This window comes from Molothrus ater, chromosome 2, assembly GCF_012460135.2.
Source record: "Molothrus ater isolate BHLD 08-10-18 breed brown headed cowbird chromosome 2, BPBGC_Mater_1.1, whole genome shotgun sequence".
Lineage (NCBI taxonomy): Eukaryota > Metazoa > Chordata > Aves > Passeriformes > Icteridae > Molothrus > Molothrus ater.
This window is the reverse complement of record NC_050479.2, coordinates 94,640,054-94,665,921: the sequence shown is the minus strand read 5'-3', so window position 1 is coordinate 94,665,921 and position 25,868 is coordinate 94,640,054. Positions and strand designations below refer to the sequence as shown.

At 43.8% G+C, this 25,868-nt stretch overlaps 2 protein-coding genes across 2 annotated transcripts; one reads left to right on the top strand and one right to left on the bottom strand.

Annotated features, from left to right (window-relative positions):
* Positions 1–13: 13 nt before the first annotated feature.
* NEPRO (nucleolus and neural progenitor protein) lies at positions 14–6,161 on the bottom strand. The gene is made up of 9 exons (XM_036386034.2): positions 5,984–6,161; positions 5,671–5,825; positions 4,826–4,902; positions 4,591–4,722; positions 4,152–4,229; positions 2,939–3,300; positions 2,207–2,268; positions 1,491–1,741; positions 14–1,034 (listed from the first exon to the last, which is right to left on the bottom strand). The coding sequence occupies exons 1-9, from the start codon at positions 6,144–6,146 to the stop codon at positions 638–640; spliced, it is 1,677 nt and encodes a 558-aa protein (XP_036241927.1). The 5' UTR covers positions 6,147–6,161; the 3' UTR covers positions 14–637.
* A 2,146-nt stretch (positions 6,162–8,307) lies between these two features.
* On the top strand, positions 8,308–24,691 carry LOC118697421 (protein spire homolog 1-like). The gene is made up of 15 exons (XM_054514019.1): positions 8,308–8,388; positions 8,837–9,001; positions 9,746–9,871; positions 10,158–10,223; positions 13,121–13,282; positions 15,467–15,538; positions 16,018–16,153; positions 16,594–16,718; positions 18,377–18,455; positions 19,005–19,153; positions 20,206–20,337; positions 21,665–21,729; positions 22,576–22,603; positions 23,014–23,156; positions 24,285–24,691. Exons 1-15 carry the CDS (start codon positions 8,308–8,310, stop codon positions 24,454–24,456), a joined length of 1,701 nt encoding a protein of 566 aa, XP_054369994.1. The 3' UTR covers positions 24,457–24,691.
* Positions 24,692–25,868: the final 1,177 nt, after the last annotated feature.

Genomic DNA, 25,868 nt, shown 5'->3' with positions numbered 1-25,868 from the left:
GTTTCATAACTAAATGTACATTGATCAGTTCATACAAGGCAGGTAATAGAGACCACAGCTGTGCTTTTCCCTACTTCTGGAACAGCTATGGGGAGGTAAGTTCAGTTAACTCCTCATTTCAGAACAAGCATAACAAATGCTGAAACAGCAATAATACTGCACATCAAGGCTGTCCCCTCTACAAGCAGCACAGAAGGAAGAGTGTAAGGCTTGGAAAGGTTTAAGGTTTTGGCAAGTCTTTTGTCCAAAGCGGCAGTGAGTGATCAGCTGCAGCCTTTATGCCATGGATGGGAACTGTTTGCACTGTGGATTTGACAGCAGCACTTAACATGTGGTCAGGCAATAGAGAGGGAACACTGAGTAAGGGTAACAAAGTCACTGTTCCTGGACAAGGGTAGGTAAAAGGAAGGTGACTATTCAGTTATTTGGAATACCCTTAAAAATATAAAAATCAGCCATTAAAAAAAAAGCTGGTTTAAAAAACAAAATAGTTGTTACTTTCTTAACAGAATTCACAATGCGAGTTACTGAGACGCCATTAGGGTTCAGAGGGGTTTACTTAAAAAAAAAAAAAAACAAAAAACCAAACAACAAAAAACTAGAATAACTCGACCCCTTTCCTCCTTCAAATCCAGGATCAGACGCCTATTGCTGCAAAAATAGAATCAATATCTGTGTTCTCAGCAGCTTCTTTCCACACAAGGCCAGGGCTTCCTTCCAGCAGCAGCTGCTTAGGGGTCCCTGTTGTGCTTAGTCTGACATGTCCTGTGTCAGTGCTGGAATGTTCTTCCTGACTCGGAGACCCATCTTGGTAAGCTGGGAGGATGAGTGATGCACTGTTCTCACAGACCCCAAAAAGCTCAGGAGGCTTTTGCCCACCAGTCTTTGGAGCTGTCTTCAAGAGTGCCGATGATCTGATCCTCCTTCGGCAGAAGCGTGCCTGGAGGTGCTGCCTTGGCCAGTGCGTGTGTTGTGACCCGTACAGGAGGTATTTACAGACAGATGTTTTGACACAGCGCAGCTTTTTCTTCAAGCTTAAAGGGAGCAAAGTTTACAAAATAGAACTTTATCAGCTACTAAAGTGTTACTTCATTTGGAGTTTGGAGAGATTTCATTATTACCCATCTCTATAATTTTCCTTATACCATAGAAACAGAACAGCACCTTGTACAATAGTAGCCAAAGCAGTCTGAATAGACACAACTCTTGCCTCATACATTTGTTAACATAAAACATGCAGATGATTTAGGTTGCATTTTCATCCTCCCTCCTAAGTACTGTACATTAGATAGCCTTTTAAAGCCTTTTTAAATCATAAGTGACTGAAACTAAATAGAATGCCCATGGTCAGAGCAGCCAGTAACCTAAACTAGTGATCCTGAGTTTTAAAATAATGGCTTAGACCACTGTGTTTCACTATACTATAGCAAAATACATAATACTAAAATACAAATGTTAGACTCAGAAATCCCACACCCATGCAAAACTACCTGCATCCTTGAGCCTCCACATGGTGTAGCCGGTTGCTTTTCAACAACTTGTTACGCAGAAAATAAGCTTCTGATTTGAATTTGTTGGTTTTGCACCACAGAATAGCTTTTCTGAGTGCCTCTGACAGCTCCCTAAATGATGCAGCTGTTTGGACCATCTGTACAAGAGATCCAGTGTGCTCTGATTTTACTATCTGAGACAAAAGTGGTGATGACTTTGCTTGGAGAGGTGTTGATGCAATGCTTAGACCCTGAAACAAACAGTAACAGAAAGAGTGTTTTAAAACAAGATGATGTGTCTGATCCTTTCTGCTGGAAGAGAGCAGAACACAGAATGTAGTGAGAATATTCCTTATTTTCTAAGGAGAAAAGGGAAGAGCAGTCTTGTTTTGTGGAATACAAAAAGAAGAGGCAGATATTTAGAATTTGTATTTCTGTCTACTGCTGACTTGGTCTCTGGTCATTTCACTTGACAAACCAACAAATGCCCAAATTCCCAAACAGAAATAAGTAGTGATTGATTTTCTGTGCAAAGCTTCCACACTAACCTGAGTTGCAAGACAAGCAAAAATAAGGCAGGAAAAGGGGACATTTTCAATCAGGGATATCGTGTTTCAAGTGTTAGTCTTTACAATACAAAAAAAAAAAAAACAACAACTATTGTGTACAAAAAACCCAAACCATCAACCTAACATGTAAAACAATACCATACAAACCTCTTGTGTGGGATGTCTGGATGGCCTAAGCAGGCTCTTCACATCAAACCCTGGGTGCTTCCCTACAGAGAGAGAAAAGAGTTCCCATTACAACACTGAGATAGTTTTATTTCTTTGCACAGAGACACCACAGAACTCTCAGCAGGCTCACACCTGTACTCAACATTTCCAGGCAAACTCAAGGGGACTACACTAGTTTTGCATTGCAGCTGGCAAGAAACGAAGAGCACGCAGAGGTTTACAGATGGCTGCAAAGGAGAACTTAATGGATAAAAGCTTCACACAAACACATGGATGGCTGCAGTCACTGGCCATAGCCCTGACTGCAGAGGAAGATTTGGGCACAGTTCAGAACCAGCAAACACAGGATACTTGCATCCTGTTCCTACAGCCTTACCTGCTCTTGTATGGGCTACAGACAGTGCCCATAGCTTCTTAGCTATGCAAAAGCAGAAAAGTACAAATAACTATTTTCAGGACCTGTATACTGCATTCATTACCTGCTTCTCTCAAGGCTGTTTCCTGATTAAAAGAAACACCTCCCTAAAAATCATGATACTGACATTATCCACAGCTTTATAAAGGCAAGGGCACATGCAGCATTCTCTTCCAAGGACAAGGAGTTTGTACAAGAACCACACTGTAGGTAGTAGAAGTGCTTGGCTCCGTGTGACAGAAGTTGCAGTCAGTCTCTGAGATGTCAGAAACCATAACACTGGCACAAGGCTTTACCTCTCCTGGCTGTGGGCACCACAACTGTCTCTCCAATGTCCACGGGGCACAGGATGCTACGTTTTTTCACAGCACTTGTACACGTCTCAGATTTTCTCTTTTTCCCAACCTTTGATACTGCCTCTGGCATTGCTGGGAAGAACTTTGTCATCCAGCTGGTAGATTTTTTTGCTGTAAGCATTTTAGCCTTTTGCTTCTTTGCTTCAGAAGATACATTAACTCCAAGGAAGTCACCAACATCAGAAGGGAAGGTAAACCCCTTGATATAAGGGGTCTTCTGGGTTTCAGATACCAGATGAAGCACTGTGGACAAGGCACTGTACAAGGACACGAGGGTCTGCAATAAACACCTGTACTGGATCCTGTAGACAGAGGACAAAAAGGAATGGAGTCTCCTCTAGCAAAACATAATGCTCACTGAACAACTACCTTCAGCTGAATGGTCCTTTCCCTGTTTCCCCTCAGTACAAATTTACCTTTTTACACTCTATCACCCTGCTTTCCTTAAGTCTGAGCTTTAAGGAACTATTCCAGATCAGAATGCAAAAGTGACTTGAAAATTCCTGATAGGAGCCCCTCCACTTCCATAGAGTTTTGCTGAGTGCCACACTTGGGACCCATCAGGTTGTTGGGTCACATCCGAGGTGCCATGAGGTCTTCCCACAAAAGCACCCTGCACCAACTCAGGCCTGATGCCATACAATTGCCTGCTCTACGTTTCCTTGAGTTAGAAGATTTTGTGTCACAGAAAGTTGTTCTAACAATGTTGTTACTCCTTCAGCTACAGACAGCAGTTATTCTCCCAGACTGAGAGAAACCAGAACAACCAATTTCCGTAGAAAACTCAGTAGTATAATAGAACATGTTTAACCCAGCCTTCCCATTTCAGCATGAAGCAGGACTTACTCCTTGCTGCACAGAGTACCAGGTGCTTGTGGCAGACTGACACTAACACTGTGATTTCATTAGAGGTACATATAGTTTGCTAAGATCCAAGAATAAAGCCTTCCATAAGAGCGTGTAAGAAGTCTCTCTCCACTTGTAAAACTCTGCAGGTTCTAAAATCAAGTCCAAAGGCATGGAGGGACCTCCCTTCTCCTACTCCCAACTGAATAAAGCTTTCTTAGCAGCAAGGCCTAATTACAAGCCCTTCTCCCTGACAGGCACATCAAACAGACAGACACAAACAAGACAGACTTTTGAACACACAAACCAGAGCCGGCTCAGGAGCCCCAAAGCCACAGTATTCAGGAGAATGAATTCCTTCGAGCAGAGGTGTTTAACAGACAAGCTGAAGATTATAGCAGTTAAGGTAAAAAAAATAAACAGCATGTAATGAGAGTTGCTGAACACACCAACTAGAGGCAATTCACAAGGCAATATCCTGGAATAATCTGGGAGATGAGTATCCAAACTTTGTTTGGATACTGTTCTGGCTCAAGGCCAAAACAGCTGCTAGCCAAACAGCCTGAGGTTTCCACATAATAACTTGAAATGAAGGTTTCTGGCTATCAAAGAAATTTCAAGTTGCACCTATGAATTGCACAGTTGAGTCCATCAGCAATACAGGGCCTACACAAATCCTCGTTTTGGTCTCATGAGGTGCTACTGGTGAACTCTAAGATAATGTTTTTGTGGTGAAAAAAGGATACAGAAAAGCTTTACAGCAACAATCCAGTAGACGTAGTATGAGCTTGCAGCCTCCCAATACCTTCAAAGCCACAGTTTCCAGAATAGGCTGGCTGGGAACCAAGCAGTCTGCCTGGGCTTTGGATCCATTTTTCCTGTGGTGATACAAGGATGAAGAGTTGGTTACAATCTAGCATCCTCTTCCTTTAGTTCTGCAGACTGAGTTAATGGACAGTACAATGGGATCATGACACTTACTTGGGAATCAGTCCTACCAGAGTTTCCAGGCAGCCCACCAGATTCATTTTCCATAGGCGCTTCAAACATTGCTCTACCTAGGAGAAAAGAAAACTCCTTTGACTGGTTTTTTGAGAGACTGGTCTAAGAACTGTCACTACATTAAACTGTCATTATATCATCAGTTTAACAGCCCACACTGGAGCTCTGTGTGATGGGATGTTCTGGGACATTTCTGTATCTGCACAATGATGAAAAACATCCCTTCATCACTCTGCATTCTAAATATAGAATTAAGTGAAGGACTGGAGTAGGCCATGTTTAATTGGTGCTGCATGATTTCCCTGGTGCATACAAGGGCCCTTACTACTGGATGTCAAGAAGGAAAACACATAAACAAATCAAGAAGATAAGTGCCATTCCTGCTCCATTTCAAAACAGTTATTTGAAAATGCTGACAATTCCTTCCCTGGAAAACTGGCAAGGTGTTCACTTTTCATCTTAAAACAGAAAATATCTAATAAGTAGGATAAGATTATTATTCCTCCCTCTTATCGTTGCAATTATTTGAGAATGACGTCCCTGTATTATTCATGTATGCAAAGGTATGGAATAATACCTATTTCAGGTCTCAGCGTGAGTATCGGAGACCAGGGCAGGAAAACTGAAGTTGCAATTGCTGCACAGGGCCAATAAACCCACTGGGCTCAACCATGAGAAAACAAAAATGCACCTACTCACAAACTTTTTTTGCACGATGCTCCGGGGGCTAAATGCTACTCAAAAGGCTTTTCGGGGAGTGGAGACCGGGGGCTGGGAGTATCCAGCTGCCGGGTCTCTGCCGGCCAGGCGGGGTTGGTGCTCACCTGCTGCAGGGCCAGGTAGGGCCGGTGCCGGAGCAGCCGGCTGTGGTACACGTAGAGCACGGCGCGCAGGACGCGTCCCTCGGCGGCCAGGGCCGGCCCCGACAGCCGCTTCCCGGCGATGTCGCAGCGCCGCCGCAGCGCCGACAGTAACCTTACTGCGGGCGAGACCCGGACAGCGCCTCAGCGCCGGCCACCGGCACCAGCGCCCGCCGCCGCTCCGGCCACTGCTCCGGCTCCCACCGACCGACCACCCACCGCAAACACCCGGGAGCGGCTTCAAACACCCCCCAACCCCTCGACACCGCGCCGGGACCTGCGGGGTGCTGGGCCGCCAGCGGCACCGTGGCGCTGTTCGCGGGCCAGGGCACATCCAGCCGGTTCCAAGGCTCGTCCCGCTCGTCCCGCTCGTCCCACGCCGCCCTGGGCGCCGCCATCTTCCCGCTGCGCGCGGCGAGTCCCAGCGTGGGCGGCACCATCCGGGCGGGCCGGTGGGGAGAGTCGCGGGCCGGACCAAGTCACCCCGCGGGGGTGCGTTATAGCCCGGGGCCTGGCGCTGGTGCACTACATTCCCAAATGCTATAAGCGAGAAGGGAAATAACTATAAATCATGAGTGTTACTCACACTTTCTAAACCTCGCAATTCTCCACTGTGTGCCTCGGGAGCTGTGGTCGTTGGAAGCCAGCGCAGCAGCGGCAGTGAGGCGGTGCAGGCGTGGTCCTGGGGGTGACCCCAGTCCCCAGCCCTGCAGCTGTGCCCTGCCGTGTCACGCACAAGCCTCAACGTGCTGAAAAAGCTGCTTGATCGGCTTCACACCAGGAGTAATTCATATCCAGACTACAGGATATAGTCTTAAGATGCACTGGGGAAGGTTCAGGTTGGACGTTATAAAGAATTTATTCACAGTAAGGGTGATCAGACATTGGAACAGACTGCCCAGGGAGGTGATGGAGTCACCGTCCTTGGGGGGGTGTTTAAGGAAAGAGCAGACGTGGCACTCAGTGCCAGGGTGTAACTGACATTGGTGTTCAGTCACCGGTTGGACTCAATGATCTCAGAGACCTTTTCCCACCCAACTGATCCTGTGATTCTGGGCAAGGATGGGCCTTGCTGCCCATACCCCAGGGCCATCCTGATCGCTCCATGCTCACAGTCCCTACTGTTGCAGTTTGCTATGGGAGGGGGCCACCGCAGTGTCCCATGGAGTTAATTGCTCTGTAATTTATTAGTGCTGTTGGAATAGATTCCTATCAAAATGATTTTTGTAGTGTTCAGAGTTCTCCTCCCCCAAGTACATTTCCTGCCTCTTTCCCTCCTTGCCTGAAGTTTAATGTACTCTTCTCTACTTGCAAACATTGGTGCAATTAATATATTTGTGAGAAACAGTGGCGTTAAATTGAACACAATTTTTGTACACTTACCTTCTCTTGATTCCATTTTGTTGTACATTTATTCTGTTCTTTTAAGAAGTCTTGTACAAGTACAGATAAAGTCATGTGCCTTTAAAAAGACAGAGCAAAAGTTGACATTAATGGTTGCACCTGTAGGGAAGAGAGATAAGAGCAAATCAAGAGCTAGAACCAATAAAAAGCTGCTGTGAAGGCTTGCCCAGCCTGGAAAGGAAGTTTTAAGCTCCCTAGGCTAAAAGTGGAGGTTAGAGGTGAAAGGAAAAATGGAGCCTCCAGGGTGTGAGCAGAGGATTGCAAAGGTCTCTGTAGCTGAGCTTCTGAGGTGTTTTGAGCATCCTTTAAGTGAGGAGCAAGCCTGGGCTATCTGCTTTCAGTGTTGCAGAAAAATAGAGCAGTTGGCCCACAGCCTACCATTCCGTTCTGTGTTTGTAAAGGGTTCTGAGAGCATCTTTATCCATGCTGATGGTACTGCTTCCTTCCAGGTCTACCACAAGTCTGGTAAGAGCATAGATACCTACAGATGCCAAGGGAAATTTCTTTTCCTTTGCTTTTTTTGTTTTGCTTTCCCCCCTCTCTTTTCTGTGTATGTTGTCATGAAGCTATTCTCCTGCCTGTACTTCATTTCAGAGGACTGCGGATCAGTGATAATACAGATGCATGACCTGCTAAATTCTCTAATAGTGCTCTATTGAGTCATTTGGTTCTAGGGAATAGCTGTGATGAAAGCCTTCTATCACTTATGTTATTTGAAATAAATAGTCTGAGGCTTTGCTATATGTACTGCTCTGTTCATCTTCCAGTGTATGGTTCCTTTGTTATGGTAACTCTCATAGCAGATTTATGATTGGTACTTTCCCTTTTTTTTGGTCACTATGTGTCGCCCAGCAAGTGATAATAACTCTGTGTTATGTAGGGTTGGATTGGCCTGCAGCAGAGGTCAGTGCTAGGCTAACTCTTCAGGGACTAGAGTGGGTAGTAAAGAATAAAGGTAAAGATCTGTGACTCCCCTGGAGGTTGGGTATCAATTAGCAAACAATAAAATGCAGTATCTATTACTTTGGGCTAATGCTCACAATAACATGAGTCTCCCATGGTGTTTTCTGGGACTCCTCAAATACAGGCCTACTTTCCCCAGGTAGGACTGACTTTTGTCAGAGGAGTTAGTTACCTTATTACAAACAATGTGTCCTGTTCCCCTCTCTTGAAAAGGGTTCTAAAAGCTGTTTATCAATGCCTGTACAGCTGTCTTTCTCCCCTGATCCTTGTTTTTCCCTTTCAGATTTTGGCAGCATTCAGCAGTCTGAGGACAAGGTAAGCCTGTGTATTAACCTTCAATGTGTGTGCAGATACAATCCTATTGTAGTAGAAGGCCTGCTCAGGAGATGCAGATGTCTTGGGAAACTATCAAGGTGCTTGAATTTGCTGTGGCCTGTGAGAGTGACTTCCCTGCAACCTGGAAAAGGAAACAAAATGCTTGGACTGAACTCAAGTAAGACAGTGGGACTGGGAAACAATGTGCACAGATGCTGTCTACTGTGGAATAGGCCACAGTCTTGTTGTCCTAATGGCATATGTCTTAGGGGTGCCAGTTAAGGCCATTTAAGAACTTTAAACCAGCTTAAATGGAGGTATTTCTCATCCTGAGAGATGTGTTCAGTCCTCAGGAGCAGAGGAGTATGCACACGTGGCTGAAAAATAAGAGCTGTGATGTTCTCCACAGCGCTTCATACTATATTGCTTCCTTGGTCTCTGTCTGCAGCTGTTGGAGTACTTGGGAGGGGTGATCTATGAAGCCCTGGACTGGGGAATCGACAGCCAAATGGAGCGAGAACTGAGCGATCCTTTGGAGAAACTGCTGTGCCTCATGTTGAACCTGGATGACAGGGCAACAGAACCACCAGTCACCCTGCAGGATGTTATCAAGGTTTCCTTCTTCCCCTTAGTAAATATAGCAGCTTTAGAGGAGTTGATGGAACAGCGCTGTTGGCCAAGAGGCAAGACCGTTTCTGGGAAAAAGCTGGGTGGGCTGTTGGAGGACAGAGAGGGAACATTGGCCTTCCCATCAGAGGGAAAAGGCAAAACTATTTAAGGTGTTTGTAAGTGCCCATGGAAAATAATTAAGAAGGAAGACTTGAGTACGGCTCTCCCACAGCTGTATCTGCAAAGTCCTTCTGTACACAGTCTCCAAATTCAATACCTAGAACACAATGGATATTGAAAAACTCCCTTTCCATAGTATTCATCTTCTGCAAAGGCTGGGATCTGAATGTCTCAACTCAAACAGATATTTTTCTCTCAGCCATAATTTAAAGGTATGAGAAACTTCCCATCCCCTGTCTGATCAGGACAGGGAAAAAGAACAGGGCAAGTGACTCCATCCACTGTAGGTTGTTGTTCTTTGTAGTGGAGGCTTCCTCTTTCAGGTGCTTGTTTCGAAGCACACCTTATGGAAAACAAGATAAACAAATTAGACAGCTACTTCCATTATTGTACATAAAAGATTGACTATCTTTGTTCATCTGTATCTGCAATAGAAAAAAAAATATAAAGCGGCAGTGAAGAAGATGATTTTTAAACATGGACTGAGGAAACAGAATCTTGCTTTATTCCATCCTACCATGTTCTTTTTTTTTTTAAGATCTTTTTTAAATAGCTGCACTTCTTTCAGGCCTGTGAGGAGCACTTGTCCACACTTTCTGAGGTTCCCAGCCATTATGAAATGACCTGTAAGAATCTGTTTACTGACTATATGGAACTGCAGAAGCTTGTGACCATCATCCAGACCTCCAAAGAAGTACGTTTAGGATTACCCATTAGCTGCTATTCCCTGTACCTTCACACACTCACCAAGTCCTAAAGTAACCTTCTCATTGCACTAGAAATGGAGCACTTGGATGAAGTTCTGTTTTCACAATGTGAATAGCTGCTGTCTCTGAACCATTTTTATTTATTGTAGCATTTGGAAGTTTAAGTGTTTGTAGCTTCTTGGCTTTTCAGATAAACATTAGTAATTTATGCTGACTAGACAGGAAATCACTGAAGAGTGTAGAGTGATGACCTCATATGCTTGCCTTTCTCAGAGACTGAGAAAAATGGATGTGGAAGATTGGGTGGAAAATCCCATTCAAAAGAAGAAAACCCATGGTGTAAGAGATTTATTTTCTTCATGATGGGAAGTGGGGTTTTTTGGTCAGCGTTGGCTCTCTGAGGCTTTCCATTGATTCTTCTATGAAAGATAGAGCATGAACACAAATTGAACTACTTAAGTTGTTCAGGAGCCTGAGTAGTTAAAGACTTGTTTGCAAAACAAGCTGGGGTGTGAACTTGAAGTTAAGCTATTTCATATGTCAACCTCATGTGGGCTTTTATTTTACCCAAAGATTGTCTTTGTGGTACAACTTAAACCACTTCTAAAAATGAAATTGGAGGCAGTCTTTAGAGTAAATGCCCACAAGTAGTTATGCAGGCTGTTTCTTCCCACAAATGAGCCCCAAATTCTAGCTCTTGGCAGGAACTGACACCTGCCAAAAGCAATCTGCTCCTTTCTCATAGCTGGACTGAAAACTCCCAGAAAACTCTTCTGTTGTTGATAGTCCTGGGGTGGACTAGTTCACTCTTCTTATATGGCATCTCTGTTGGTCAGGTCTGGCAGGTACTGAAGGCCAGTAGCACTGTCCATCTTTGTGGTTGTGCAGCTCCAGCAGCTCAAATAAAGGAGTGAAAGAGGGTGAGGAGATGTCATCCTACCTTCTGTGCACTGCTTTTCTCGTCCTTGCCTTCTGTGCTTCCATAGATGTTGGACTGTGTGTTTGGGGCAGGGAAGGCAACTTACTGTGCTTTTTTTCAAGGCCCTGCACAGTCGGGGCTCAATCAGAAACAAATAGCTCTTCAGGCTGGAGCTCTGCCCAGCATAAACAAATGCTCTGTAGTCTGGAGTCTGTGGAGACAAACAGCAAGCCCCGAGAGACTTGTGGATTCGCTCCCTTTGTCTAAATAGCACTTGCTTTGAAGCGTGCTCAAACTATTCGTATGAAAATGTTTGTGAAATGTGTGTTTGGGCATATTCTCAATTTTGTGATCTATTAAAATAAACTGGCAAGCTATCTCAAACCACAAACTCATCAACTGCTGTAGCTCTTTTCTGCAGGGAATACATGAATAAATACATGGGCTTTGCCATGTGGCCTGAAGGCCAGTGTATTTGGCCTCTGCTCCTTCAGGAGGCATGAATTCCAAAAGCTGGATGTCTGTTGTGAATCCTCTGCCTCTAGTTACCAAGTCCCTAAGTACCAGCTGATTGCATTGCTCTGACAGTCTCTTAAGTTTTAAATAACCAGGATGCCAGCTTCTCTGGGGTCCCACAGGTTAGAGCTGGTGTCTTGAATGGTGCTAAGCAGGTAATGTGCTCGATGAGCCACACTTTTTCATGCTGACTGATATAACACAGATCTTCTGAAATGCAGACCACAGCCTGACAGCATGCAGTGTTGTACAGTTTCAGCAGAGCTTATGTGTCCCAAGTTGATGTTCACCTTGAAATCTAAGCAGTGAGACCTGTTAGAAACACAGCTGTCTTAGCACTCACCTGTTTGAACTCAAGGTAATGGGTTTATAGTGTTGTAGCATTTTATGTTGTACTTCATAGGTTGTGGAAAGTTTAGGTGGTTTTTGACAATACAACAGATGGCAAAAATAGAGTAATTGCAGTGATCCAGTCAGTAGGGAAATAGAAACATGAGTGATAATAACGTCATGAACATCTGAAAAATGTTTAGGTTGTGTAAGTTGCTCTGAAATGGTCAGCTGAAGGCAATTCTTGTCCCCAAACTAATGTGGCAGTATTACAGTACAGAAGTCTCTCTTAGGTCATGTCTCTCAGTCAAGTTCAGTCACCCTGTGAAATACAACTCTATAAAGTGCAAATGTCTTGGGGTAAGCTATTTTGAAAGTCTCTAGTACTGATGAGTTTGCCCAGACACTTTTGTATGTTCTCCCACACAGTATTAAATGTAGCCTAGGAGATATGGCAAGTGTTTGGTCATACTTTGAGAGTTCTAGGTTTCTGGAGTTGAGGTATGTTTACCAAATCCAGCCTAAAACAATCCCACAAAAATATCTGTCTTCTTGAGGGCAGCCATCAGTCAGAGCTTGCATAAGACTCTTCTGTAATTATACCAAGATATCTGAAGGGATAAGTAGAGAGAAGATGCTTCATGCTGTAAGTAGAAAACAGAGAGAAGTCTAAGTCAGATACTTTGTTCTGAGGCAGTTTTCTAAAATGTTTTGCTTCCCTTTCACTGTTTATAATACAATGGCTTGTTCTTACTCAATTTGCCACTGGGATCCAGATAAGCTATTGATTTAGCACTTCCATTACAATGTTGTCTAAACATGCTATTGAGCTGATTACTTTTTTTTCCTGTCTTTAGCTTTTGTTGGGTTATACTGCATGCCTGAACATCCTCAGATAGTAGTACAGAAACAGGATGAGCAGATGTCAGAGTTTTTAGCTTGTGTCTCTAGGCTGAGACTGCTAACCTATGCTGCTGTTAAGTATGAGATCCCTTGCCTACTTGTCTTCCTCTTTTTTTTCTGTACACTTCAACCCTTAGTTTTCTGAAAATTTGGAAGATTTTATGGTAAGATTTGGGATTTCATTCTCAGTGTTTCCTAGGAACCAGTAATATGAAAACACTCTGGCACTTGGAGCACTTGCAGAAAGAAAATGGGTCTATTTATTTACCTGGCAGCAAAAGCTGTATTTTGCTGAAGTACATCCATAAAGTTAATGACAAATTTTGGGAATGAGCCTAGTGAGCCAGCTACGAGTTTCCTTATTGTAAATTAACTTCTGCAAATAAAAGCAATTCTCTGCTTTTGTACTGCACCCTGATCTGGAAGTGAGTAGAAGGGCATATAAAGGACACAATCTGTATTTCTGAATGACTTCAGCTGCTAAGTGTGCCCTGTTACATGGAGGGAGGGGATGCCGCTCTGTGAGTTCTAGCCAGCTACTGACTTGGCCCTTGCTGGTTTCTCCAAGGCATCCCTGTTGCCCAGTGTCATCTGTGAGCTGCAGGCTGGTGTGAGGCTGCGCAAGGCCGCTGAGCGACCACGGCGCTGCATGTCTCCAAAGGAACGTATTTGCTCTCCCTATGAGCTGCTTTTGGATGACATTCAGCACAAGAGGTACACCCTGCGGAAGGTGAGTGACTGGAGTCTGCTTTGGAAACATCCGCTCTACTTCATTTCTGAGCAGTATGTGTTGAGACCTCTTCTCCAAAGGTACATCGAAGTCCAGAAGTGTCTGGGGCTCCCTTTTAGCTGCAGTTCAACATTAGATCACTCTGTTTGTCTACCCAAGTACTTAATTTTCAGTAACTTTTTAAGTCAGGAGTAGCCCCAGTTTCATGAATCGGAACAGTAAACCTCTTCTCCCTCCAGGGTCAACCACTCACTTCCTTGCAGCAGTTATTCTGCCCTGCACACAACAGTTTCATGGAGCACACTCTTGCTGCCTTGTGCTTTCTACCTTGGACACTTGTGTCTTTCCAGGCTCCTTTAGCTGAGCTGCACCTGGAGTCTTTTACTTGTTGCTTTGCCTTCCCAGATGCTGTGCTGTGTATGCAAGGGCAGATGCACTTCTGAGACAGTTCTCTGCTCAGCCTAAGGCAGAGGCCTCTGGGCAGTGCACTCAGCTACTGCAGGAATTTAGTCAGGGTAAAAAATGTTGAGCCCCTCACAGGGAGGAGCAGAGACTTCCACCTTCACCACTTGGTTAGTGAAGATGACCAGATACAAAAACGTCTGGGATGTCTCTAAAGGCTTGTGATACACTTTGCTTGCTGCAGCTTGAGCTGGGAATGATGAGCAGATCTAAAACGTTGGCACAAGGCCTTGTGGCATTGGCGTGCTTTGCAAACAGACGTCTTGGCAGAAGATGAGACACAACTCTTCTTGTAATAAAGAGCGGTATTACAAAAAGTGAAATCTTGCATACTGCACTAGACATCAGCTTTTTTTCCTCTTTGTGGGTGCTGCTAGAGTGTAGCAGGTTTAAAAGCTTCAGCTAAACCATGTACCTCTATAAAATCCCAGCTCTTGCTTGCCTTGATTGTGGCTCCAGCCTCCAGGTAATGCTATGTCATGTGTTTGCAAATGGTATCTTGATGGATATGTAAATAAATAGTATTGGTAAGGAGAGAGTGCATCATAACTAGCTTGTATTCCTTGCAATGTACTATGTATCAATGCACTGTGCAGTACACAACCGTAACTCAAGGTGGCAGGATGATCTGGGTCTTGATTTTCTTTATTTTCTTCTATTTTTCTTTCCCTTTTTTTCTTTTTAGTAAGTTTTTCTTTGGTCCACGAGAAGCACAAATATGTTTGAAGAGTAGTAGTCAGAAATGCTGAAAGAAAGCAGAGTGCTACTGCTCAGGTCTTTGTGAAGGCTCTTAAACGAGGATTTCCCCATCTGCAAAGCTATTTTAAAGCTTCTCTAGCAAACAGTGGTCTAATTTGCAAATGAATGAAAGCACAGCTACTGTGGGGAGCTGTAGTGTTGTTCTACCTGCACTCCCACGTGTTCTGAAGTTGTACACACAAGTGAAAGAAAATGGCACAGCCTCAAAATACGAATTAGTGGACAAGACAGCTAAAGACATGCATGTGCAACTGACTTTTTTGTTAGTTCTCCCCTGTGTAGCAAGCACAGGGCTTGATGCTTCACATGAATATCTGCCCTGCAATTCTGTCTTGCTATTGTTCCTAGTTTATGTCGGGCTGTAAGCCAGTCTCTGGGACTCTGGCTTAGGCAGACAGCTGCCTGCTGCTACAGTTCCTGTTACAGTCTTGTTAACCCGTTCAATTGCTCTCCTCCCTGGAGCTGAGCTTTTACTGATGAATATGACATGACCATGGTGCTTGTTGGGATCGCTCCTGACATTAATATCTGAGTGCAATGTTTTCTAGCTGCTTCTCAGAGCAGTTGTGGGTAGAAGGCTTTGTGCTCTTTGCGCAAGCCTCTAAGGGCTGTGCAGTACTTCTGATTGCCTCTGGTTTGCCGTGGGCAAATCTTTCCCTACCAAAACCCCATATGAGGAAACATCATTATTCCACACTTCCCAACTCCTTGTTTTGTTTTGGGGGGTTGTTTGTTTGTTTTGTATTTATTTCATGTTTATGGTTTTGTTTGTTTTTTTAAGGTGGTTTTTTTGTTGTTTTGGGGGGATTTTTGTTTGTTTTGGGCTTGTTTTGGTTTTTAGTGCCTTCCCCATCTCCCCTGTTCCCAAATCCTGACTTGTATCATTCACCGTGCCGCTGAATTGCAGAGTGTATAAGGAGTAGAGAAAGAGCTATTTCTTAAGCATCACTTCTGCTCTTTCAGGTGACCATCAAGCAAAAGCACCCAAGGACCCCCAAAGATGATGTAGCTTCTCTCAAGCCTCATCAAGAGCTGGTAGGTGACCTGGTGCTGCATCTGATCATAGCAAAACAAGGTAATTCTGGAGGTAACAAGACATTTTGAAGCAATATAAAGCTAATACTTCAGCTACTGGTTTGTATTTGGGAGGGGGTTATCTTAACCATACTTAACTTTTGAATTGGCCCTCCTGCCAAACAAGGTACTAGAAAAACGAGAGCTGACATTTTTTGTAGAAGAAAGATGATCAATCTTCCTACTTCCTCCACTGCTTCTTTAATTTGCAACATTTTTTTGGTCTTGAAAGAGCTCCTGGAGTTCTTGATTTCAAAATTGAGAGTCACTAAAGTATTCCACTATGCATAGTGCTGAAGGCTGTCTCGTGTTCAGGGCCCAGTGCCCTCTTGGGTGAAAAGCACTTGTAAAATGGGGCCATTGCTGATGCAGTTGTTCTGTCACCACTGGTCTCCTTGCTCTGTCCAATGGCTCTTTGTGGTGCTATGCTTTGCCTGCAGATGTTGAAGGTGAAGCTGAAACAGTGTGTGCCACAGGAGCCCAGGTGGCATGAACAGCTCATGGCAGAAGTAAAACAACCACCGAAGCCTTGGGCAGCAGCAGCAGAAGCACAGGAAAAGAGGAGCAGGCACAAAGGTACCTGCTATAGAGTGACCTAGCAAGCAAGCAAGCAAAGTCAGCGTTGGCTAAAAATAATAGATAGCCTTGGAAATTGAATCCCACTTATCTTGTCAATAGCATTTGTAATGTGACAGGTGGTGAGAAATACAAATGTTGTGTGATAGAGGTGGTATGGCATGAGAATAGTTATTTCTAAAAAATCTGTTTGCGGCTTATTAAGACTCAAAAGATATTTCAACTTGCTTTTTTTTTTTATGGATGTCCACATTTCTCTGTCCACTAAGTGAGATTACAGGACTTTGACCATCACCTAAGAATAAAAGATTATGTAGCTACCAGGACAAAGCCTGGCTAAAGCTTAAATTCCAATGTGTTCCAAATTTGTCATTTTCTTGTCCCAGATCTATCTCATTTAGTCTGTGGCTATGGGTTTTTTGTTCTCCCTCTCGCTGCAGAAATGTTTGTGGCATCAAATACTGCCTCGAACTCTCCAAGTGACAATTTCTTACATCTCCAAGATGCCAGTACTGAGTTTGAAATTGCCAACACTAAAACGCAGCAGCTGGGAGCAGGAGCTCAGGTAAGGCTTTAGTGGAAGGACTATAGAGAGATGCCTACTTCAGGAATTAGAGCTGCAAGCATATACATAGCCTGCCTGGAAGGGCAGGAACAAATCCTGGTGTAGGAAATCTTGTCTCAGAAGTGAACAAATTTGGTACTACTGGGTTCACTGAAGTCCTTTCCTCTACAGAAGCTCATTTCATTCTCAAACACTTCTGTTTGTGGCATGACTGCAGCCTATAGGTACTGATCTCGTCTCTCTGACCAGTGACAGCATCCAAGGGAATGGCCTGAAGCTGAGTCAGGGGAGGTTTAAGTTAGTTATTAGGAAAAGGTTTTTCACCTGCAGGGTGGTTGGGCACTGGAACTGTCTTCCCAGCAAAGTGGTCACAGCACCAAGCCTACAGAATTCAAGAGGCATTTGGACAATGCTCTCAGGCACATGGTGTGACTTTTGGGGTGGTCCTGTGCAGGGGCAGGTGTTGAACTTTGGTAATCCTTGTGGGTCCCAACTCAGGATATTCTACAGAATTCTACAGAACTGAAGTCTGCTCTGGTCTCTTAAAACTAGATCCTGCAGAAATTATAATAGCATGGGAGTCTGGCCAATGTGGACCAGAATATTCCTACTCTTACCTCACAGTGAGGCATTTGATGCTAGATGTACTGATGTATTTTGATTTCATGTGGTATGTGAGCTCATGGAAAGAAAACTTAATGATGTATTTTGAGGAAGGAACTTGATGGGTAAATTCCCACTTGTTTGTCTGTGGAGTTATTTTGGGAGCACTGTTCTTCAGTAAACCATAATACAAAGTCTTTTGGTTCTTTAACTCCTGGCTCTGTCATGAAAAGCTTGACTGCTTGGTTCTGGGATTCAGTCTGAGCATATTCTGAAATTCTGTGGAACAGAACTTAAGCCCTAACATATCATGTCTAGCATAGATGCTCTGGCATACAAACAGGAATCTGTTTTCTGTAAATATTTCTGCATGAAATGCAGTTGCCCAACTAAGGAAAACAGATAGGAATTATAAAAGCAGAAAATCTTAGCTTTACTTGCCCAGTCTGAGCTACTTGGAGGAATGTTCAGCATTGTGGTTGACATAGTACTGCTGAACTAAAAGGACTTTCATATAGAGACTAATATAATAAAATTTGAGGGTTTTTTTTTGCTTTTCTAGACAAGGTAGAAACAATGCTGGTGAGATAAAGCATTGAGTTTGAGTTGAATTAATGAGTTGGATTAGTCACGGTCTCTTGAACTGTTCTCCAATGTTGCTGTGTGTGAGCTGGAGCCAAGAAAATGATTCCGATATATTCCATGGGTTGTGTGGGGATGATTATACCAAGTTGGTTCCTGAACAGATGCCACTTTAGCACTAGTATCCACTACTGGAGCTGGGCAAGAGAGAGAACAGGTGAATTGGAAACTTCACTAGCTTAGTTGGAATTTCCTAGCTGTGAAGTGCAGGGGAATTAACTTTACATTCTGAGAAGAAACAAAGTTTCTAAATGTATCCCACTGATTTTTCACTTTCCTCCACTTCTGACAGAATTGAATATTTCTGATCAGTCATGGGTATCCTGGGTTTTGTTAGGCAGCAGTACTTCTGATGAAGTGGCCTTGGTGTCTCTTACCTGCAGATTATGAACATCCTGTCCTCTGGTCTACAGGAAACCATTCCCAAGCTGCCTGCCAGCACCTGCCTTTCCTCCACCAGGCCATCAGGAGTATCCAGGAGTATCAGCACAGGTCAGTGCACTTCTGGCTGCACAGCTAAACCAGGTGACAGAGTACAGCCAGTGGCCTGATGGGCTCCCAAACCCTTTGGCTGGGCTCAATGTATACTTCATTAATCACCTGAAGATACTTTGCAGGACAAGTTCCAATACTAAATAAAGAGTCTGGGGAGGTGCCCTTAGAAGATAATTTCTCTGCAGTTGTCTGAAGCTTGTGTAGCTCCTGCAGCTTCAAAACAATGATTGCATGTCCCCAAAGGCCTGACTTGGAATTTGCAGTAAAAACTAAATGAGTGGTTTGAATATTCAAGTAGAAAGTGCAGCACTTCATTTTATTAAACTAAATGGTGCTAATGAAGCCTCATCAGTTACTACTGACAAGCATAATTACTGTAACCTCTGCTTTTTATGTGATCTGAGCAGATGGGTTGGAGGGGGAGAGATGTAAGCCTTGCTACCTTCAGAAGGCAGTGTTCTGCTTTTGAGTGTCCAGCCCTCAGGGTGAATACTTAGAAACTGATAGTGGGTTTTCTGCACCCTAAAACTTTCTCTTCCTACCCAGGTCTTGCTGCAAATTGCACTCCTCCCATGAGTGCACCCCTGCCAGGAGACATTAAGCCTAAGTGTTTCCTGAGCACTAGCCAATGGCAGCTGCCTCCTTCCAGAGGAAGGTCCAAATCTTTAGAGAGAGGCCTTCAAAGCAAGGAGCTTGTAAGTCCAACATGTCAGCAAGCAACCCTGGTCTGATATATCTGGTAATGACTTGCACCTTGATCCTCATGAAAGCAGTAAGCATGCTCTGTGGTTTTTGTCTTAGAACACATGGTATACCCATCTGAAGTTGGTATGCTCTTCTCTCCTTGGAGACCACTCAAGAGAAGACTGGATGCTGTAGTGTTCTTGTGGTGGCTTCCCCCTTTTAATGACGTGAAATAACGTTGTTTCTCATACAAGAAGAGGAAAGTACCATGACATTACTTGAAAGTGTCCACCAAGGCTTCCTCAAGCAAACTGTAATTGAGAATGGAACTATCCTGGTTTCTTCATGTCCATTACTTTTCTCTAGATTCTGATATGCTCACAAGTATCTTTTAAGCTGCAGTAAGGGGCAATAAGTAGTTAACAAAATGTGGATAGCACAGCATTAGTGACTTTTAAATGTATAATATATGTAGAACTGAAGTTATCAGGCTCTGAATAATGGTTGTGGAAGAAATACTGGAGTCTATGTGCTCCCATGCAACCCTCTGAATTACGGCCTCACCCTGTTCTGCCCTGACAAGGTGTGTTGTGCCCTTGTCTCTTTCTTTCCTTCTGCATCCCTCCTTGCCCCACCTTGGCAAGTCTCTAACTGACCTCTCTGATGCCTCTTTGTTTAGCAGTGTGGTGAGGGATGCAGGTGTGTTGGGGATTAAAGCACAGCTGTCTCCTGGCTGACCACGAGCCTACAGCTTCCATTTGTATGGGGCCAATAGGTCTTGGGAAAGAGAAGGGCAAGAGAGTGTTGTTCTGTGGAAAGCAATTTTGTATCCAGGAGAGGCCAGGGTGGCATGTGTTCTGGAATCTGCTTGAAAACTGTAGCAACCTGCCTGTAGTAGTTTCTCTGCTGGTACTGTCAGAGTCACCTAATACTGCCTATTACAAAGAAAACAGGGTTTTGGACAAAAATGCTCCTGATCCTTTGGGACTCAGTTTTGAGATGAACTCCCCAAATAGCTGCTTTCTTCAGCTTCATCTGATGTTTAACTTCTGTCGTTCAATAGGACTGTCCCTTTCCTACCAAGTGGCCATCACCAACCATTGCTGAGCTGATTGGAACCAGATATGCAATGATGGTGCTCGAAGGGCAAGGCCTCTTCCAAGGAGGTAGTGATAGTGTCTTGCTAAGAGCAAAGGTATGTTTCTCCTCCTTCTCTTGGTGCTGCCCTTGCCTTTTCAAAAGCTGGCTGGTTTCATGGCCCTCTGTGCTGAACTGCAGAGGCACCCTCTGCCTCAGCTTATCCTGTTCGTAACAGCTGATCTGAGTTTGGCCTTGGGCTGGAAAAATTTTTTAGTATTTCTGCAGTGATGGCTTCTAATCTAGCTTAAGCTGGGTAAATTGCCTAGAAAGTAGCCTAGCCCGGCCTTTGCTTGTTGCTTCTTGTCTGATTTCCATGCAAGGAGAGCTGACTGCCATGACTGTTGATCAGCTCTGAAATCCCAAAGTAAGTAACTGCAATTTGGTATTCCTAAACAGTGAAACAAAGGCACTTGACTCAGGCTCCTACACCAGAGTTGTGCTGACTCAAACCACCTTGCCAAGTGGACATGAAGGTGGGGGAAATGGGGGGGACAGGGAAGGAGCTGTAGAGCTCAGTACTGTTGGTTGTTCACATTTATCAACTTCTGCCTTATCCCTGAGTCTCCTTTAGAGGGAGTGTGGCAACCACTCCTCCAGAGCAGATGTCCTGAGTACAGGCCCTTTGCAGCACAGATGTGAGGAAGTCTGTGTTTCTTGGCTTTTGGGTCACTTTTTTGCCCTCATTTATTTAGCAGTATGGACAGAGTCAAAGGTTCTACTAGCAGAGCCATGCTACTTCCACAAGCTATCTGATGCTCCTGAGACTGAATCCTTGTTTTCTTCTCACCTTACTGACCCTGCTTTAACTTGCCTGCTCTATGATTATTCTAAAATGGCTTTCTTACCCACTGCTGTTTTTTTAGCTTTCTCAAGTTCTACTTCTCAAGATAATATCACTTCTGACTGCCAGCTGTGTATGAATGTGCTCTTTTTTATAAAGGTCAAGTGACTCATCAGCTTCCTTATGACTCATTTTTTGCTTCAGGATTGAATTCAAATTTGCCCTGATTTAATCTCTTTGGGATTGCTGCAGTCTACCTCAAAGAATGTCTCTCTTCTTCCTTCTCTCTTAACTAGCTACTGTTATACTCTTGCACAATACAGCTATTGTTTGCTCAAGAGCCTTTTTTTAAACTCCAGTTGTCTGGCAGCTGCCCCAAACCTCTGCATTATAAAAACACTGGCCTACAAGTGAGAATTTTTTTACCTTTTTAGCTTTTAATTCCTGTGTCTTTGCTATCCCTTACTCGACCTCTGTTATTGTATATGAATCTAAAGCCTTTAGAAGGTTTTTTTACATGCTTGCTTTTTGGCAGGCGGTGGATAGTGTTGGTACAAAGATGTTTCTCATTTGCATTCCCAAATAACTTTCTTTTCCACAGATCTGTTTCAGCTGCCATAAGCAGATGTTTCTTAAGTGGCCTTACCAATGTTACCTCTGCAGCAGGTGAGCTGGTACAAAAGGACTGAATGAGGAGGGAGAAAAAAGTGAAAGAACAGTGCTGAGAATTCTCAGTATTCACTGGCTGTACTACTGGATAGGACCAGGTTGCTAAGCCCTCAGCTTTGCTTTACTGCACAAGCCAGGCTAAAGTGTCTACAGCTGGGGAGGATGTGGAAAATCTTGTCTCTGAAGTAGTATCTCAGTTTTAACTCTTAGTGTTAACTCAGCAATAGCCAAATTTCCTGTGCCAGTATGAAATTAGTTTCTCTGAGATCACCTTCTGTGTTTTGGTCTAAAGGTTTGCTCTAACTTCAGCCCAGGGCTTGAAGAGGTTCTGAGACAGGGTCTACACCAGAATCTTCTATTAAGGACTGAAAAAGAGAACTCCAGACCTTGTGACTGGGAAAGGAGTTGAGCCTACTTGTATCCACTTATTTGTCAGAGGCTTTCTGTTCATGGGAGAGTGATAGAGGAACTTCAGGCTCATTAAGGCTCATTTAAATCTATTTGAAGCAGTTGTGAAGCACTGAATTGATTATAAGCAGCAAGTAAACAACCCCTGGAAATTGAGCAACTGTCTGGTGGTAGTGCTGGGTGAAGTGTAATGAGCATTTGCAGATAAAGCCTTGAAGCTATGAATGTTGATACATTTCAAATGATTTAAACTACCAGAAATAGGAAAGCTGGCAAACTGAATAGTGGAGTTCTCAGCTGCTTCACTTTGCCATCGATTGGTTCTGCCACAATAATAGATTCAGAATTACTTTGGAATTAGCTACTTTGTAGCTGCAATATTGGTAGCTGCTGAGCTGTACTCAAATGATAGTGCTGGAGATTTTTGTCTTTCAGGGTTGTCTGCTGTGACTGCTGCATTAAGGCAAGTCTAGTCTTTACAACAGTGTATGGGATTTTTACATTTTCTGCTTTCCCTCTTCCTCACCTAGTCATAAGAAGCTTTCCTTCATCCCACTGATATCTCAAATCTACCTTCCAGCTTGTTTCTAAGAAAATAGAAGAGGGAATAGTATGACATGTAAAAGTAAGCAGGGTGACACAGATATCTGTTATCATATTCAGCTAAAACAACTCTAGTTCTTCTTTCTTTCATCCTGTGTAAAGTGGTTTGGATTACACTGGGCTCTGTTTATACATGAGTCAGAAAGTTCACTGCATTAATGTCTACCTTTTAAGTGCTCCAATAAATCAATTGCATGGCATGCAAATTGTCCTGATAAGAAGGAGGATGTGTTTCCCTGAGAACTCAGGTGACTTGTGTTGTGATTCTAGATGTCCATGCCCTTCAGAACATGTGTACATCTCCCACTTCAATTCCTAAAATTTTTGAGACTGTCTGGAGAGCAGGATCCAGCTACTCAGGAACAGAAGAGCTCCAAGTTGCTACATGAAATAGAGCAGCAGCAGTATTTTGGGTAAGCTGGGACAGGGTTGTTCTATTTTTACCTTGAAAGATGTCACCATTTACTTATGCAAAACTACAAACATGCAGACAGCAGTATGTAATATTGGGCTGGTCAGCAGAATGCTCTGTTGAATGGCTGGTTTTAGCCACTGGTCTAACTAGTCCACAGTTCTCTGGAAGTGTTGTTTATTTTAGATGACCCAAAGTTAGGAAGTGTAGGTGCTCTGAAATGCATTTTCTGTTTTAACTATCAGGTTTGTTACATGGATTTAGAAGTGTCTATAAGTGTTTTATGCCCACACATAAAAGGTTCCTTGCAATAGCTTCATAGTATGAGAATTTCCAGACCCCATCATGTTCTATCCCCCACAGCTGAAGGTATGTCACTCCAACCCAGAAGTAGCCCCTTTCTACCTAGACATGAAATACTCTAATTGTGACTCAGGTGTAACTGACTGAACAGTGATGCCACAAATGGTTTCTCAGTCCCTCCATGTATATACAGACCCTTTCCTTTTTGTCCCCTGAAAATTAATTATTCCAAAAAGAGTTCTTGGCAGTTCTGGATGATAAAGACAACATGCATATAACTGCAATATACAGGACTGAGAACATTTATGTTTTCTTCTTTCCAAAGCAGTTAAATCTTCTATTGGGCAAACTGGTACCTTCTTTTTCTTCTTGTGAAACCATTCTTTAATACAGACACAATTGTTTCTGGTTCTAAGGCTGATACTTCAGATGCCAAAAATCAGGAGTATTCATTACTGAAGTTAACTGCATGGGGCAGGCAGTGGTTTGGTCTGTGTTGTAATGCAAGTGCTGCAGAAGAGGCCTAAGACCGCATGACTGTCATACTGCAGGATGGCAAAAATAAATCCTGCTGCATAAGGATGCAGCCATAACCTTGGACCAGACACAGATATCCATTAGCCCTTTGGCTGATACACTGTCCATAGAGAGAAGCTGTCAGCTGTTCTGGTGCTTTTTAGCTTTTCTAAGTGGTGCTGATGGCTCTTCTGAACCTATGGATTTGGCTAAATCACTTAGCAGCCTGGGAGAAGGACGGAAGAGCACCATGCCCTCTAACAGAAACCTGGGTCAGCTTTCCTGCTTTTGTTTTTCTCTGCCCCTCCAGTGTACCTGTTGTTTTGGAGCCTCGTGGCCTGGCACAGCCCCTGTGCTGTTACACAAGGACCATGGCAAACTGGCTGACTGCAGACATCTGTACGTGGTGTGAGCAATACCTCTTGAATGTGACTTCTAGTCAACAGCACAGCATCCCTCTCAGAAGATTTTCCTGGGCTTGAACCAAACTGGAGTGATTCTACAATACATTTCTCCTGTCACTCCTTACGCACCTGAAATAAATGAAACAGCTTTATGCACCTACTGACATAAAGGACTGAATGAAAGACCTCCCTACTGATTAGTCTAAGCAGGAAGCACGGCATTTCTGTATTGTAAAGTATTCTAAAGCTTTGTGGGTTTTAGAAATGTTGTAATTCTTTCTGTGTCTTGGGGAAAATAAATGTTGAAGCATTATCATGCTTCTAGCATTTCTTTCTTTGCACCTGCAGCTGTCATTGTTCTGTGGCACTTTTTGCATTCATTGCTGAGCAGACTTCATCCAATGTACTGAGCACAGGGAAACTTTTACCAAAAACCCCCATATGTGAGAGGCTTGTAAAGTGGAGGTCTCAGTTAATATGATCACTTCATCCTGCATTTTGCATACACTCCTTCCTTACTACTCATAGCACTTAAAGCTCATAGCTTTGGCGCATGTAAAATTACAGTGATAGCTGCTCTGTCCACTTGCATTAGGAAGCTTGTTTTGATTTTTTTTTTCTGTGCATTATCGTGCTTTGGCACCAGACCTTTCTGTGCATCTCACAGAAATACCTTTCAATGCTGTCATCACCTGAAGGGCAGAGAGTTGTTCTTGAGAGATTCTTGCTCATTGTCTTGGCCTTAAGCCTTTGCCCTGGAATAAACTGGACTATTGCAATATTCCATAGATTTTTGTGTATGTTTAAAACAAAACATGAGAGATTGCATAGTAGATTTATTTATCCCCAGGAATTGCATGTATGGAAGGGCCTGATGTAGTTTGCCTTGGTGAATTTTGCAGGGCTTGGATAGTCAGTGTTGAATGGACTTGTAGCTGGAATGAGTCATGCTGAAGAAAATAATGGCTGGGAAGGGCCAGTTCTAGATAGAGGAGAAGGGAAGAAAGACGTGTTTAAGCTGAGCCCAAAGTCTGCATCCAAACTGCCAGAAGGGTCAATACCTCCAGCTGACTTGCACTGGCCTGACTCTGCTTCCTTCCAACTGCCTGTCTGTAAGCTGATGCCTCCTTGCAGGTTTAGGCAAGCTCTGCAAGTAAATGAATGTGGGGAAGCTGGAGCTTGAGCTTCCTTTTGGAGCAAGTTCAAGTGTTCCTCTTCCTTCATTCAATTAGGAGGGGTGCAGCCTGCCTGCCCAGGTCCCCTCCTGTATGTGTCAATCACTGGTGCTGCTGGGATGCACATCCTTATCAGGTAGGTGGGCTCCCTGCAGGCTGCAGGGAATGGCAGCCAAGCCACAGGTGTGCTTGCTGGCGTGATGGGCACAGTGTGGGGCCAGGGGCATGAGGCGCTCAGAGGCACTTGCTGAGTGGCATAGTTTAGAGAGACCAGAAATGAGCTGAGATCAGCCTGCTTTGAGTAATGTGGAAGGC

Excerpts from the sequence above, each read along its gene's own strand:
- LOC118697421 (XM_054514019.1), top strand. The coding sequence starts at position 8,308 with ATGCCTGTACAGCTGTCTTTCTCCCCTGATCCTTGTTTTTCCCTTTCA. Across the intron at positions 16,154-16,593 it reads AAAGAGGAGCAGGCACAAAG|AAATGTTTGTGGCATCAAAT; the intron begins GTACCTGCTATA and ends CTCTCGCTGCAG. Across the intron at positions 21,730-22,575 it reads CAATGTTACCTCTGCAGCAG|GGTTGTCTGCTGTGACTGCT; the intron begins GTGAGCTGGTAC and ends TTTGTCTTTCAG.
- NEPRO (XM_036386034.2), bottom strand. The coding sequence starts at position 6,146 with ATGGTGCCGCCCACGCTGGGACTCGCCGCGCGCAGCGGGAAGATGGCG. Across the intron at positions 4,723-4,825 it reads CTGGTAGGACTGATTCCCAA|GAAAAATGGATCCAAAGCCC; the intron begins GTAAGTGTCATG and ends GTATCACCACAG. Across the intron at positions 3,301-4,151 it reads GGGCTCCTGAGCCGGCTCTG|GATCCAGTACAGGTGTTTAT; the intron begins GTTTGTGTGTTC and ends CTCTGTCTACAG.